Source organism: Giraffa tippelskirchi, chromosome 8 (genome assembly GCF_054371585.1).
Source record: "Giraffa tippelskirchi isolate mGirTip1 chromosome 8, T2T-mGirTip1v1.2.pri, whole genome shotgun sequence".
Lineage (NCBI taxonomy): Eukaryota > Metazoa > Chordata > Mammalia > Artiodactyla > Giraffidae > Giraffa > Giraffa tippelskirchi.
This window is the reverse complement of record NC_137282.1, coordinates 66137800-66151384: the sequence shown is the minus strand read 5'-3', so window position 1 is coordinate 66151384 and position 13585 is coordinate 66137800. Positions and strand designations below refer to the sequence as shown.

At 54.7% G+C, this 13585-nt stretch overlaps 2 protein-coding genes across 2 annotated transcripts in view; one reads left to right on the top strand and one right to left on the bottom strand.

Moving 5' to 3' along the window:
• Positions 1 to 13585, bottom strand: part of LOC145517098 (uncharacterized) — a 437457-nt gene that overhangs the window by 117183 nt on the left and 306689 nt on the right. Inside the window, exons 88-90 of the mRNA XM_081519356.1 lie at positions 7864 to 8121; positions 7136 to 7247; positions 225 to 482 (exon numbers count right to left, since the gene is read on the bottom strand). The gene's annotated coding sequence lies outside the window, so the exon portion shown is untranslated. The remainder of the gene's footprint in view (positions 1 to 224; positions 483 to 7135; positions 7248 to 7863; positions 8122 to 13585) is intronic.
• Positions 3289 to 6014, top strand: LOC145517282 (uncharacterized). The gene is made up of 3 exons (XM_081519558.1): positions 3289 to 3481; positions 3881 to 4193; positions 4446 to 6014. Exons 1-3 carry the CDS (start codon positions 3347 to 3349, stop codon positions 5072 to 5074), a joined length of 1077 nt encoding a protein of 358 aa, XP_081375684.1. The 5' UTR covers positions 3289 to 3346; the 3' UTR covers positions 5075 to 6014.

Genomic DNA, 13585 nt, shown 5'->3' with positions numbered 1-13585 from the left:
TACAAAATAAACTTTCAGAAAAGTTTAGTAGTTTTTTTAATAGGGTGACGGAGAGCTATACCTATCCCATATATGTGAATTTAGGTTTAAACTAGATTCCCCTTGGCTATTTTATAAGACAAAAAAACCCACATCACCCCCTTTCACTCCCCCCCGCCCCCAAAAAGTGTTTTAATCTATTGAATTTTTGTGTCCTCAGTTGTGTCTGATTCACGGCAACTCACGATCTCTACACAGCCAGGCTCTTCCGTCCATGGAATTCAGGGCAATTTGTTCTGTCACAGTAAATGCCCACCCTGGGTGATCCAAACGGAAGGGCTCAGAGGCTCCTGAGAGACTAACTCCTTTCAGCTGAGCACAGAGCTGGCTCCTCACTGGGATGCCTGTGGCCTGGGGCTCCCAGAGGGGAGAGCACCACTCGCCCCACCGTGTGTTCACAGCTGGAAGTGCAGGCTGCTCCTCACTCCCCCTTGACAGTGTCCCTGAGGGCAGAACAGTGTGAAGTTAATCAAGGTGGAAACGCAAACTCCAATGCAAGCAAACTTCCCACAAGGTCTCCAAAACCACTCAGGAACAGGGTATTGGAAACTGCAGGGGATGACATGAATGGAGATGGAGACTTGACACCTTACACCGAGTTCACTTCCAGTTATCCCTAGACAAACATTCCATGAATACTTGTCACAAATCTAGAGGAACAATGAGCAGAAACCGGACACGTGCTTTGAGTCTTCACACACAAAACTAAAAGGCAGTCCACAAAAAAAACCAGGAGAATACAGTGGACTTTGCAAAATCAAAGATATCTACTGTGGGAAAGACCTCAGTACAAAAGCAAAAGACAGGTCATACATCGCGAGACGAATGAGTGGAAACACAAAGCTTATCAAGGATGTGTCTCCAAACAGACAAAGAACACCAACACAACAAGCCTGTGAAAACTAGGGAAAGGTCTGAAGGGACACCAGACTGAGGAAGACACACACAGAGTATCCCGGATGATGTCCAGCACTGAGGGCCTGAAGAATCAACAGTCTAGTTGTACCTCCTCAGGCCTGTGTGACCCTGGGTGAGGCCTCTGTTTCCCGGTGGCTCTGAGAGATGGACAGGGAGGAAGGGGAAGAGAAATCACTTGCATTTCTAATACTCACAGCAAAGTCTTCCAATGAGAAGGGAATTATCACCCCCACTGACAATGCCATTCACTGAAGTGATCCCCACGGGTCCATCTAACCCAGAAGGGAAGGAAGGACCTGTTCTCACAAAACGGCGAGACATGGAAGAAGGAAGATCAAGCCCACACCAATCCCTGGAAAGAGAAGCTGTGCTCAGGGCTTGAAAGAATTCCTATTTGGAAAATGATATCCCAGCCCCACAAGGCAATCCACAGCTTCGATGCTATTCCTCCCAAAATGCCAATGCATTTTCGCACCCAACCAAGAATTGCAAAAGGGGTACGGAAACAGAAAAGAGCCTAAATTGTCAATACAATCCGACGAAAAAGCCCCGATACGGACATCCAAGGTTGTGTGAAAGGAAATTAGACGACCAAACTAGGATCCTCAGGAGAGTATCGGAGAAGGCAATGGCGACCCACTCCAGTACTCTTGCCTGGAAAATGCCCTGGACGGAGGAGCCTGGTAGGCTGCAGGCCATGGGGTCGCGCAGAGTCAGACACGACTGAAGTGACTTAGCCGCAGCAGCAGCAGCAGGAGCCGGACAGTATGCTATTGGGAATACAACAACACACACAGATCCAGATCGATGGAATAAAGTTGAGGGTCCAGACACAGACCCCAGCATCCATGCTCAACTCATCTCTGACACAGAAGGGGAGAATATCCAAATGGGAACAAGAAAGCCTCTTCAATACATGTCCATGGGAAAACCAGACAGCTACATCTGAAGAACGCTATTGGTTTTGATCTCAGACCACCTCAATATCGGGGAAAACCTCACCCTAAAGGCTGATGTCATGAGATAGCTAGAAAGAAGCGTAGGTCAAAGGCTCCTTAACATCAGAGTCTCCTTGCCATTTGCTGGGCGGAGGTAGAAATGGGTCTCTTCAAGTAAGGGAAAGAGGTACACGAAGTACACCAATGGGTTTCCATCCAATGGAACCTCTTCACAACAGAGAAGCTAAGCATTCACAAATGCAAAAGAGAGGAAACGGAACACGAGAGACTCCTTGCAAGTGGTGTATCTGAGAAGGGGTTCATATGGAAAGAGACGAAGAATGCACAGCACTCAGAGTCCAAGAAACACCACCACCACCCTTGACCCTTCCCCCATGACCAACTCCGACCTAAAGCCTTTCTCTCCCTCTAACCTATCCCTAAAACATAACCCTCATCTAATCATATACATGTGCATTCCTAGCATCCATCCGTCCACACACGAGAGAGAAAGAGGAAGACACAGACTGAATTGAGAAAGGAAAAGAGAGGGACACAGCCAGAGAGAGACACGGAACCAAAGAGAGGAAAGGAGTCGATGGTCCAGACTTTTCATCAATCTGTCTCGAAGGTAGAAGCAATGACAGCGCCCATCCACCCCAGAAGGGGGAAAAGGACGGAAGGTTTGGAGAGGAAAAGACAAGAACGCAGGGAGCCATTAGAAGCTCAGCCACCCGCAGAAGCCGAGCTGGGACACTTGAACAGAATCTCAATGGAAACAGAGGACCAGAAAGTTGGCCACTCTTTTCTATAAGAGAGGGAGACCTTCGAGTCTTCCTTTCGGTCCTCCAACTTGGATGCGGGGTCTCAAAACAGTCAGGAGGGGGAGTGCCTTTTCCTGGGTACCACGGCACATCCAGGCCTCGTTCTGCCCCATTCTGTGCTGTGTCAGCCCAGGAAGGAATCTTTCTTTCTGAAGTCTCAGCGCACACGCTCCACGTGATATCGGCCCCAGGTGGAAAGGCATGGAGCTGCTCGTAGGCCGACAGACCTAGGAAGCAGATGGGAGAATGACCGCCACTCTGCAGATGGAGAGACTGGGGAAACCCTGAGGGGCATATGCTTGTCCAGGGCCACACCACTTATGAGAAGAAGGAGCCTGGTCTGAGAGCAGCGGGGCCCTCGGAGCTCAGGCCCTGGCTGCACCCAGGCCTCCCCAGGGCTGTCGGCTGGGCTGGGTGGGTGTCACTGTGCCTGCACATGGCTTAAGGGTGGTGGTCGAGCAGTCAGAAACCCAGAGATTCCCTTGGGAAGTTTTGGGGAAGGGACCTCAGCACGAACCCCAGGAAATGTTGTCACCTGCCGGCAACAGAACCCAACAGAACCCGCAACCCGGGTATCCAGGCCTCGAGAGCGGAGAGGAGCCCCCAGCCAGATCACTTGCTGCCGAGATGTTCTGCTGTTTGCCCCTGCCCAGAGGCCGGGGCCTCAGGAGAGCTCACAGGCAGTGTGCGTGGGCACCCTGTCGACGTTGGCTCAGGGCACCCCCGAGACGCCTCTGGCCCTTTGCCCGGAGAAACAGAAAGGTAACACGGGGAGCCCCAGGCCGGGCCAGGCCACCTCTCCCATGCCACCCGGAAACACCGGGTCCTTTGCCTGTGTGTGTGGATGCGGGTTTCTCGGGGTGTGTCTCCCTCAAGGAAGCCCAGGTGGATGTGGGGTCAGAAGCCTGCGGACAAGTTGTGTCCACACCCCAGGGGAGAGCATGCTGGGCGGGATGGGGAGAGTGCGGGCAGGGCCGGCCGCCCAGGCTGACCTCACACCCTCAGGTGGGTCTCTTTCCTCCCGGGTGGGGATCTGAGCAGACACACGTCTCTGACCCTTCTGGGCAGAGAAGTTCGAGCAGGCCGAAGCAGCGGCTCCACTGGCCAGGCCCAGCTCGGAAAACTCCCAGCATGGCTGGCTGACGGTCACTGTCGTTGCAGAGCTTCCCACGTGATGAGGCCGAGGACGGGGACACCCCATCCAGCTCCCGGAGGGAGGGGTCGGAGCACCACCCCCCCGCCCGTGAGGCCCAGTGCAGGCTCCAGGTGAGCGTGCCCACGGAGGCATCAGCCCCACCGGGGGCGAAGCGGAGGCGGGGAAGGCCTGCTGCCGAGACACCGCCCAGGATACACCCGGCGGCCCAGTCTGAGGCTGCCACGGAGCTCAGCACACCCGGCTCCGACCCAGAGTCCCGAGAACCCCGGCCTCTGAGGCAGCAGGAGGACCTGGAGCCCAGCACGCCAGAGCACAGAGGTGAGGACGCTGGGGCTGGTGTACGGGAGTGTGTGCGGAGGGGGTGCTGAGCTACACAGGGACGAGTCCCCGAAAGCTGCTGCTGGGCCTGCAGCAAGCGCTGGCCTCACACCCCCCGCCCCCCATCTTGCACACTTCAGTCCCAAAAGACATCCGACCCTGGGTATTCTTTGGGAATCTCTTGGAAGCTTTCTGTCCCGGGATACGCACATGCCAAGGCTGGCCTGCGGGCAAACGATGCTTCTCCCACAGCTCTAGCACTGGCCTCCAACTGGAACCAGGCTCCACTTCCCAGACCTGTCCCTACAGAGGTGGTGGCTCCAGGTGCAGGACCCAGGGATCCACCGAGGGCAGATGGAGAACCGAGACTTGCCCTCGCAGAGACACCAGGCCAGCTGGGTACTGGCCAGCACACCGGGCAGATCGGATCTCCGTGCCTGCAGGACCCCCAGCCCCAGGCACTGATGTCCCACCCCCTCAGCCAGAACCTCCACCTCCACGTGCACCTCTACCTGCTCGGCCTTTGGCAGGAGAACCCGAGGCAGAGGAGGAGTCACCGCCTCGGCAGGGAGAGCCTGCCCTGGCTCCCGCGCAACACCCAGACGCCCACGATGACTCACCCACCCCTGCAGGGAGAACGAGCCCCCGCTCTGGACAGAGACCCAGAGCCCTTGCCGGAAACACCACGTCCAGGGGAGCGGTCGGCTCTGCAGCCTCCATCCCTGTCTGCTCACCGTGGACGCCGTCAACTCGGTCTGCCCCCAGGGGACATGGAGTTCCTTTCCCCCGAACTGCTTTGCGTTTGGTTTGTTTCCACCTTTCTGGTGATGTTTTCTTTTTTGCATGGTTTCCTGTATTTTTGTTGGTTAAGTTGGGATTAGTAAACTTTTTCATCATTGTTGCAATTTGGGAACACTGTTGTGTAACTCTGGTGATACTGTGTTACCATCACCACTTTGTAGTTTCAGACCCGTTCCATCTTTATGCCCCACCCCCCAACAAAGCCTGGATTCAAGGCAAGCACGCCCTGTTCATCCCTCCGCCCGATCCTGAACACAATTTCATCTTTTCTTTCTGCATTCCTTCCTATATTCTTGGTGTCCCCAATCAATGACTCTCAGTGAAATGACTGAAGCAGTTTTTTTCGGACGCTCCACCTACTGTAAGACTCCACTGGAGAGTTCTCATGTTTATGTCCTTTGAACTAGCCTTTGATATCTGAAAGGACGTTGTACGTCCTTTCAAGATACCACGTGCCAAACGAAGCCCTTTTGGCAAATGCCATCATTATCTCCAGGCAGGCATTGCTGTTTGAAGGGTGCCATCTCAGCCAGAAGGCAGAGGCTGAGCTCCTCTTGTTGCACCAGCTCCCAAAAGAAGCCAAGAAAGGGAGCTGTTACAACAAACCACCCCAACGCCCAGGAAAGCGTTCTTCATGACAGAAGGCTAGAAAATGACCCAACATCCTTGTGGCCCAGAACCCCTCTAGAAATTCACTGTTCCATAAAAAAGAGAAACAGATGGGAAGTTCCAAGGAGAGGCAATGCCCATGGCCAGTGTATTTTAGAGACGGCCTGACCGCTCCGGGGAAGACACGCACTGACAGAACCCCTTGGGAAACAGCCGTGATAGTCCTCACTGTCGTAAGGGATTCCTCTGGGGACAACCTGCCCTGGGCACCACACGAGGGAGCAGACCGGCTTCTCTTCCTCTGCCCCCACACCATTGACTCATCAAGGCAGCTCAGGTGTTCTCATGCCCTGCCTGCCTGCCTGCCTGGCTCATCCGTGAGCTGTGACCACCTCCAGGACAGGACTCCACCTTCTGCTCTCTGTGTACCGTGAAACTGCACACAGTGGGCTTTCAGAACCTTAGGAGACTTGAGCCATTCCCACTCGAGCCGGAACCCTCCCCAGGAAGGAAAACAGCTGTGGAGTCCTTTTGGCCCCAGCACTGGTTCCGAAACCCTGGCGGCTCCTAGAGCCTCTACGGTGTGAAGAGGGAGGTCCCTTTTGACAGAGCTTTCCGGCCGTCAGATCTAAGCTGCTGTTTCACTGTCAGCTGTGTCTCTTCCGTTGCAGCGTTGCAGGTGGGCCACGCTGCTCCAAAGGAGCTCACAAGCTGAGTTTCAAGGGAGGTATTGAGAGGACAGGGATGGCTACAACGTGCTGCAAACTGAGTGAGGGTCCCCACAATCCTCAGCAAAGGTCTGTGGTGTGCAAGTGGGGAGCAGAGGGCCCCCAAGTTCCAAAGGAAGGGAGGTACTCGGGAGCTAAAGCCCTTGGCTTCTGTGGTAGCAGCTGCAGATGGCAGCTCGTCCACAGTGCACTTCGAATGAGGTCATATGAGCGGGACTCTGGAAATGGCTCCGAAATCCAGAGAAAGGGGTCAGGGTATGTGGGAATCCGGCGGGGGTGGGGGGTGGATGAAGGAAGGTGTCCTTCCTCTCTCCAGTGCAATTTGGTTTGGTGAGTCTCAAAGCTACCAGATGGCACTTCCCAAGTCAGGCCCCCGCAGGAATCAGGGTGGGCTGCATGCCTCGTCCCCTGCCACAGGGACAAGCCACACCAGTGGCCTCCCTGAGCTCCAATGGCCGGATCTGGGGGTTCTGTCTGGGTGCACACCTCCTTGCTCTGGCCAAGTTCCCCCCTTCTCTGAGCACCAGCTTCATCCTCTCGAATGAGGACATCGATTGCTACCTTGGCACGTTACTCTCTTCATCCTGTGAAGACTCATTAGGCTTATCCTACAATTACTAGCTGGCCCGAAGAGATATCTCCTGAATCCAGATTAAGCTGGAGTCTCCCAGGCTCATCTGGCATGTCTTCCCTGAAGTCTGCCAAAACCCACACCCTTGCATTTCCAGGGACTCCCCTTAGCCAGCTGGGCAGAAAACCCAGCATGTTTCAAACAAGCTGACAGACAAGCGGGAGAGGACTCACGGGCAGACGGCTTCCCTCAGGTCTCGGGTGGAGCTCTGGGACCACAGCAGCAACAGGCCATTCCAGCCCCTGGGCTCAGCAGCGCCCTCATTCTCACGCCGGCGGCTCTGCCCTGAGGGGAGCAGGAAGGTCACCAACTGCCGCAGGCGGACCTCACGCCCCTCCCACTGCTGGAGCCTGACCTCCCCCGGCCCCACCCCTTCCCCTACCCGAGCAGGACGAGAGCTCCTCTTCCCCTGGCTTCTAACGTGAGGCCCGGCCCTCAGCCCCGATTGGGCACTGCCCCAGTCTGGAGCCAATCACAGTGGCCAAGGAGGTGGAAGGCACCGATTGGCCAGGGCCAGGTCATGTGACCATACTCCCCAGGAAACTCAAATATTACCAAGATTCCCTAAGAAACCAATGAACAAAATTATCCAGTAAAGGCAAACCGTACTTTTTAATGAGGCCAAAGTCTCAGAAAAAAAAAAAAAAATGCTTCACAATGAAGTGCTCAAGGAAGCTACAAAATAAACTTTCAGAAAAGTTTAGTAGTTTTTTTAATAGGGTGACGGAGAGCTATACCTATCCCATATATGTGAATTTAGGTTTAAACTAGATTCCCCTTGGCTATTTTATAAGACAAAAAAACCCACATCACCCCCTTTCACTCCCCCCCCGCCCCCAAAAAGTGTTTTAATCTATTGAATTTTTGTGTCCTCAGTTGTGTCTGATTCACGGCAACTCACGATCTCTACACAGCCAGGCTCTTCCGTCCATGGAATTCAGGGCAATTTGTTCTGTCACAGTAAATGCCCACCCTGGGTGATCCAAACGGAAGGGCTCAGAGGCTCCTGAGAGACTAACTCCTTTCAGCTGAGCACAGAGCTGGCTCCTCACTGGGATGCCTGTGGCCTGGGGCTCCCAGAGGGGAGAGCACCACTCGCCCCACCGTGTGGTCACAGCTGGAAGTGCAGGCTGCTCCTCACTCCCCCTTGACAGTGTCCCTGAGGGCAGAACAGTGTGAAGTTAATCAAGGTGGAAACGCAAACTCCAATGCAAGCAAACTTCCCACAAGGTCTCCAAAACCACTCAGGAACAGGGTATTGGAAACTGCAGGGGATGACATGAATGGAGATGGAGACTTGACACCTTACACCGAGTTCACTTCCAGTTATCCCTAGACAAACATTCCATGAAAACTTGTCACAAATCTAGAGGAACAATGAGCAGAAACCGGACACGTGCTTTGAGTCTTCACACACAAAACTAAAAGGCAGTCCACAAAAAAAACCAGGAGAATACAGTGGACTTTGCAAAATCAAAGATATCTACTGTGGGAAAGACCTCAGTACAAAAGCAAAAGACAGGTCATACATCGCGAGACGAATGAGTGGAAACACAAAGCTTATCAAGGATGTGTCTCCAAACAGACAAAGAACACCAACACAACAAGCCTGTGAAAACTAGGGAAAGGTCTGAAGGGACACCAGACTGAGGAAGACACACACAGAGTATCCCGGATGATGTCCAGCACTGAGGGCCTGAAGAATCAACAGTCTAGTTGTACCTCCTCAGGCCTGTGTGACCCTGGGTGAGGCCTCTGTTTCCCGGTGGCTCTGAGAGATGGACAGGGAGGAAGGGGAAGAGAAATCACTTGCATTTCTAATACTCACAGCAAAGTCTTCCAATGAGAAGGGAATTATCACCCCCACTGACAATGCCATTCACTGAAGTGATCCCCACGGGTCCATCTAACCCAGAAGGGAAGGAAGGACCTGTTCTCACAAAACGGCGAGACATGGAAGAAGGAAGATCAAGCCCACACCAATCCCTGGAAAGAGAAGCTGTGCTCAGGGCTTGAAAGAATTCCTATTTGGAAAATGATATCCCAGCCCCACAAGGCAATCCACAGCTTCGATGCTATTCCTCCCAAAATGCCAATGCATTTTCGCACCCAACCAAGAATTGCAAAAGGGGTACGGAAACAGAAAAGAGCCTAAATTGTCAATACAATCCGACGAAAAAGCCCCGATACGGACATCCAAGGTTGTGTGAAAGGAAATTAGACGACCAAACTAGGATCCTCAGGAGAGTATCGGAGAAGGCAATGGCGACCCACTCCAGTACTCTTGCCTGGAAAATGCCCTGGACGGAGGAGCCTGGTAGGCTGCAGGCCATGGGGTCGCGCAGAGTCAGACACGACTGAAGTGACTTAGCCGCAGCAGCAGCAGCAGGAGCCGGACAGTATGCTATTGGGAATACAACAACACACACAGATCCAGATCGATGGAATAAAGTTGAGGGTCCAGACACAGACCCCAGCATCCATGCTCAACTCATCTCTGACACAGAAGGGGAGAATATCCAAATGGGAACAAGAAAGCCTCTTCAATACATGTCCATGGGAAAACCAGACAGCTACATCTGAAGAACGCTATTGGTTTTGATCTCAGACCACCTCAATATCGGGGAAAACCTCACCCTAAAGGCTGATGTCATGAGATAGCTAGAAAGAAGCGTAGGTCAAAGGCTCCTTAACATCAGAGTCTCCTTGCCATTTGCTGGGCGGAGGTAGAAATGGGTCTCTTCAAGTAAGGGAAAGAGGTACACGAAGTACACCAATGGGTTTCCATCCAATGGAACCTCTTCACAACAGAGAAGCTAAGCATTCACAAATGCAAAAGAGAGGAAACGGAACACGAGAGACTCCTTGCAAGTGGTGTATCTGAGAAGGGGTTCATATGGAAAGAGACGAAGAATGCACAGCACTCAGAGTCCAAGAAACACCACCACCACCCTTGACCCTTCCCCCATGACCAACTCCGACCTAAAGCCTTTCTCTCCCTCTAACCTATCCCTAAAACATAACCCTCATCTAATCATATACATGTGCATTCCTAGCATCCATCCGTCCACACACGAGAGAGAAAGAGGAAGACACAGACTGAATTGAGAAAGGAAAAGAGAGGGACACAGCCAGAGAGAGACACGGAACCAAAGAGAGGAAAGGAGTCGATGGTCCAGACTTTTCATCAATCTGTCTCGAAGGTAGAAGCAATGACAGCGCCCATCCACCCCAGAAGGGGGAAAAGGACGGAAGGTTTGGAGAGGAAAAGACAAGAACGCAGGGAGCCATTAGAAGCTCAGCCACCCGCAGAAGCCGAGCTGGGACACTTGAACAGAATCTCAATGGAAACAGAGGACCAGAAAGTTGGCCACTCTTTTCTATAAGAGAGGGAGACCTTCGAGTCTTCCTTTCGGTCCTCCAACTTGGATGCGGGGTCTCAAAACAGTCAGGAGGGGGAGTGCCTTTTCCTGGGTACCACGGCACATCCAGGCCTCGTTCTGCCCCATTCTGTGCTGTGTCAGCCCAGGAAGGAATCTTTCTTTCTGAAGTCTCAGCGCACACGCTCCACGTGATATCGGCCCCAGGTGGAAAGGCATGGAGCTGCTCGTAGGCCGACAGACCTAGGAAGCAGATGGGAGAATGACCGCCACTCTGCAGATGGAGAGACTGGGGAAACCCTGAGGGGCATATGCTTGTCCAGGGCCACACCACTTATGAGAAGAAGGAGCCTGGTCTGAGAGCAGCGGGGCCCTCGGAGCTCAGGCCCTGGCTGCACCCAGGCCTCCCCAGGGCTGTCGGCTGGGCTGGGTGGGTGTCACTGTGCCTGCACATGGCTTAAGGGTGGTGGTCGAGCAGTCAGAAACCCAGAGATTCCCTTGGGAAGTTTTGGGGAAGGGACCTCAGCACGAACCCCAGGAAATGTTGTCACCTGCCGGCAACAGAACCCAACAGAACCCGCAACCCGGGTATCCAGGCCTCGAGAGCGGAGAGGAGCCCCCAGCCAGATCACTTGCTGCCGAGATGTTCTGCTGTTTGCCCCTGCCCAGAGGCCGGGGCCTCAGGAGAGCTCACAGGCAGTGTGCGTGGGCACCCTGTCGACGTTGGCTCAGGGCACCCCCGAGACGCCTCTGGCCCTTTGCCCGGAGAAACAGAAAGGTAACACGGGGAGCCCCAGGCCGGGCCAGGCCACCTCTCCCATGCCACCCGGAAACACCGGGTCCTTTGCCTGTGTGTGTGGATGCGGGTTTCTCGGGGTGTGTCTCCCTCAAGGAAGCCCAGGTGGATGTGGGGTCAGAAGCCTGCGGACAAGTTGTGTCCACACCCCAGGGGAGAGCATGCTGGGCGGGATGGGGAGAGTGCGGGCAGGGCCGGCCGCCCAGGCTGACCTCACACCCTCAGGTGGGTCTCTTTCCTCCCGGGTGGGGATCTGAGCAGACACACGTCTCTGACCCTTCTGGGCAGAGAAGTTCGAGCAGGCCGAAGCAGCGGCTCCACTGGCCAGGCCCAGCTCGGAAAACTCCCAGCATGGCTGGCTGACGGTCACTGTCGTTGCAGAGCTTCCCACGTGATGAGGCCGAGGACGGGGACACCCCATCCAGCTCCCGGAGGGAGGGGTCGGAGCACCACCCCCCCGCCCGTGAGGCCCAGTGCAGGCTCCAGGTGAGCGTGCCCACGGAGGCATCAGCCCCACCGGGGGCGAAGCGGAGGCGGGGAAGGCCTGCTGCCGAGACACCGCCCAGGATACACCCGGCGACCCAGTCTGAGGCTGCCACAGAGCTCAGCACACCCGGCTCCGACCCAGAGTCCCGAGAACCCTGGCCTCTGAGGCAGCAGGAGGACCTGGAGCCCAGCACGCCAGAGCACAGAGGTGAGGACGCTGGGGCTGGTGTACGGGAGTGTGTGGGGAGGGGGTGCTGAGCTACACAGGGACGAGTCCCTGAAAGCTACTGCTGGGCCTGCAGCAAGCGCTGGCCTCACACCCCCCGCCCCCCATCTTGCACACTTCAGTCCCAAAAGACATCCGACCCTGGGTATTCTTTGGGAATCTCTTGGAAGCTTTCTGTCCCGGGATACGCACATGCCAAGGCTGGCCTGCGGGCAAACGATGCTTCTCCCACAGCTCTAGCACTGGCCTCCAACTGGAACCAGGCTCCACTTCCCAGACCTGTCCCTACAGAGGTGGTGGCTCCAGGTGCAGGACCCAGGGATCCACCGAGGGCAGATGGAGAACCGAGACTTGCCCTCGCAGAGACACCAGGCCAGCTGGGTACTGGCCAGCACACCGGGCAGATCGGATCTCCGTGCCTGCAGGACCCCCAGCCCCAGGCACTGATGTCCCACCCCCTCAGCCAGAACCTCCACCTCCACGTGCACCTCTACCTGCTCGGCCTTTGGCAGGAGAACCCGAGGCAGAGGAGGAGTCACCGCCTCGGCAGGGAGAGCCTGCCCTGGCTCCCGCGCAACACCCAGACGCCCACGATGACTCACCCACCCCTGCAGGGAGAACGAGCCCCCGCTCTGGACAGAGACCCAGAGCCCTTGCCGGAAACACCACGTCCAGGGGAGTGGTCGGCTCTGCAGCCTCCATCCCTGTCTGCTCACCGTGGACGCCGTCAACTCGGTCTGCCCCCAGGGGACATGGAGTTCCTTTCCCCCGAACTGCTTTGCGTTTGGTTTGTTTCCACCTTTCTGGTGATGTTTTCTTTTTTGCATGGTTTCCTGTATTTTTGTTGGTTAAGTTGGGATTAGTAAACTTTTTCATCATTGTTGCAATTTGGGAACACTGTTGTGTAACTCTGGTGATACTGTGTTACCATCACCACTTTGTAGTTTCAGACCCGTTCCATCTTTATGCCCCACCCCCCAACAAAGCCTGGATTCAAGGCAAGCACGCCCTGTTCATCCCTCCGCCCGATCCTGAACACAATTTCATCTTTTCTTTCTGCATTCCTTCCTATATTCTTGGTGTCCCCAATCAATGACTCTCAGTGAAATGACTGAAGCAGTTTTTTTCGGACGCTCCACCTACTGTAAGACTCCACTGGAGAGTTCTCATGTTTATGTCCTTTGAACTAGCCTTTGATATCTGAAAGGACGTTGTACGTCCTTTCAAGATACCACGTGCCAAACGAAGCCCTTTTGGCAAATGCCATCATTATCTCCAGGCAGGCATTGCTGTTTGAAGGGTGCCATCTCAGCCAGAAGGCAGAGGCTGAGCTCCTCTTGTTGCACCAGCTTCCAAAAGAAGCCAAGAAAGGGAGCTGTTACAACAAACCACCCCAACGCCCGGGAAAGCGTTCTTCATGACAGAAGGCTAGAAAATGACCCAACATCCTTGTGGCCCAGAACCCCTCTAGAAATTCACTGTTCCATAAAAAAGAGAAACAGATGGGAAGTTCCAAGGAGAGGCAATGCCCATGGCCAGTGTATTTTAGAGACGGCCTGACCGCTCCGGGGAAGACACGCACTGACAGAACCCCTTGGGAAACAGCCGTGATAGTCCTCACTGTCGTAAGGGATTCCTCTGGGGACAACCTGCCCTGGGCACCACACGAGGGAGCAGACCGGCTTCTCTTCCTCTGCCCCCACACCATTGACTCATCAAGGCAGCTCAGGTGTTC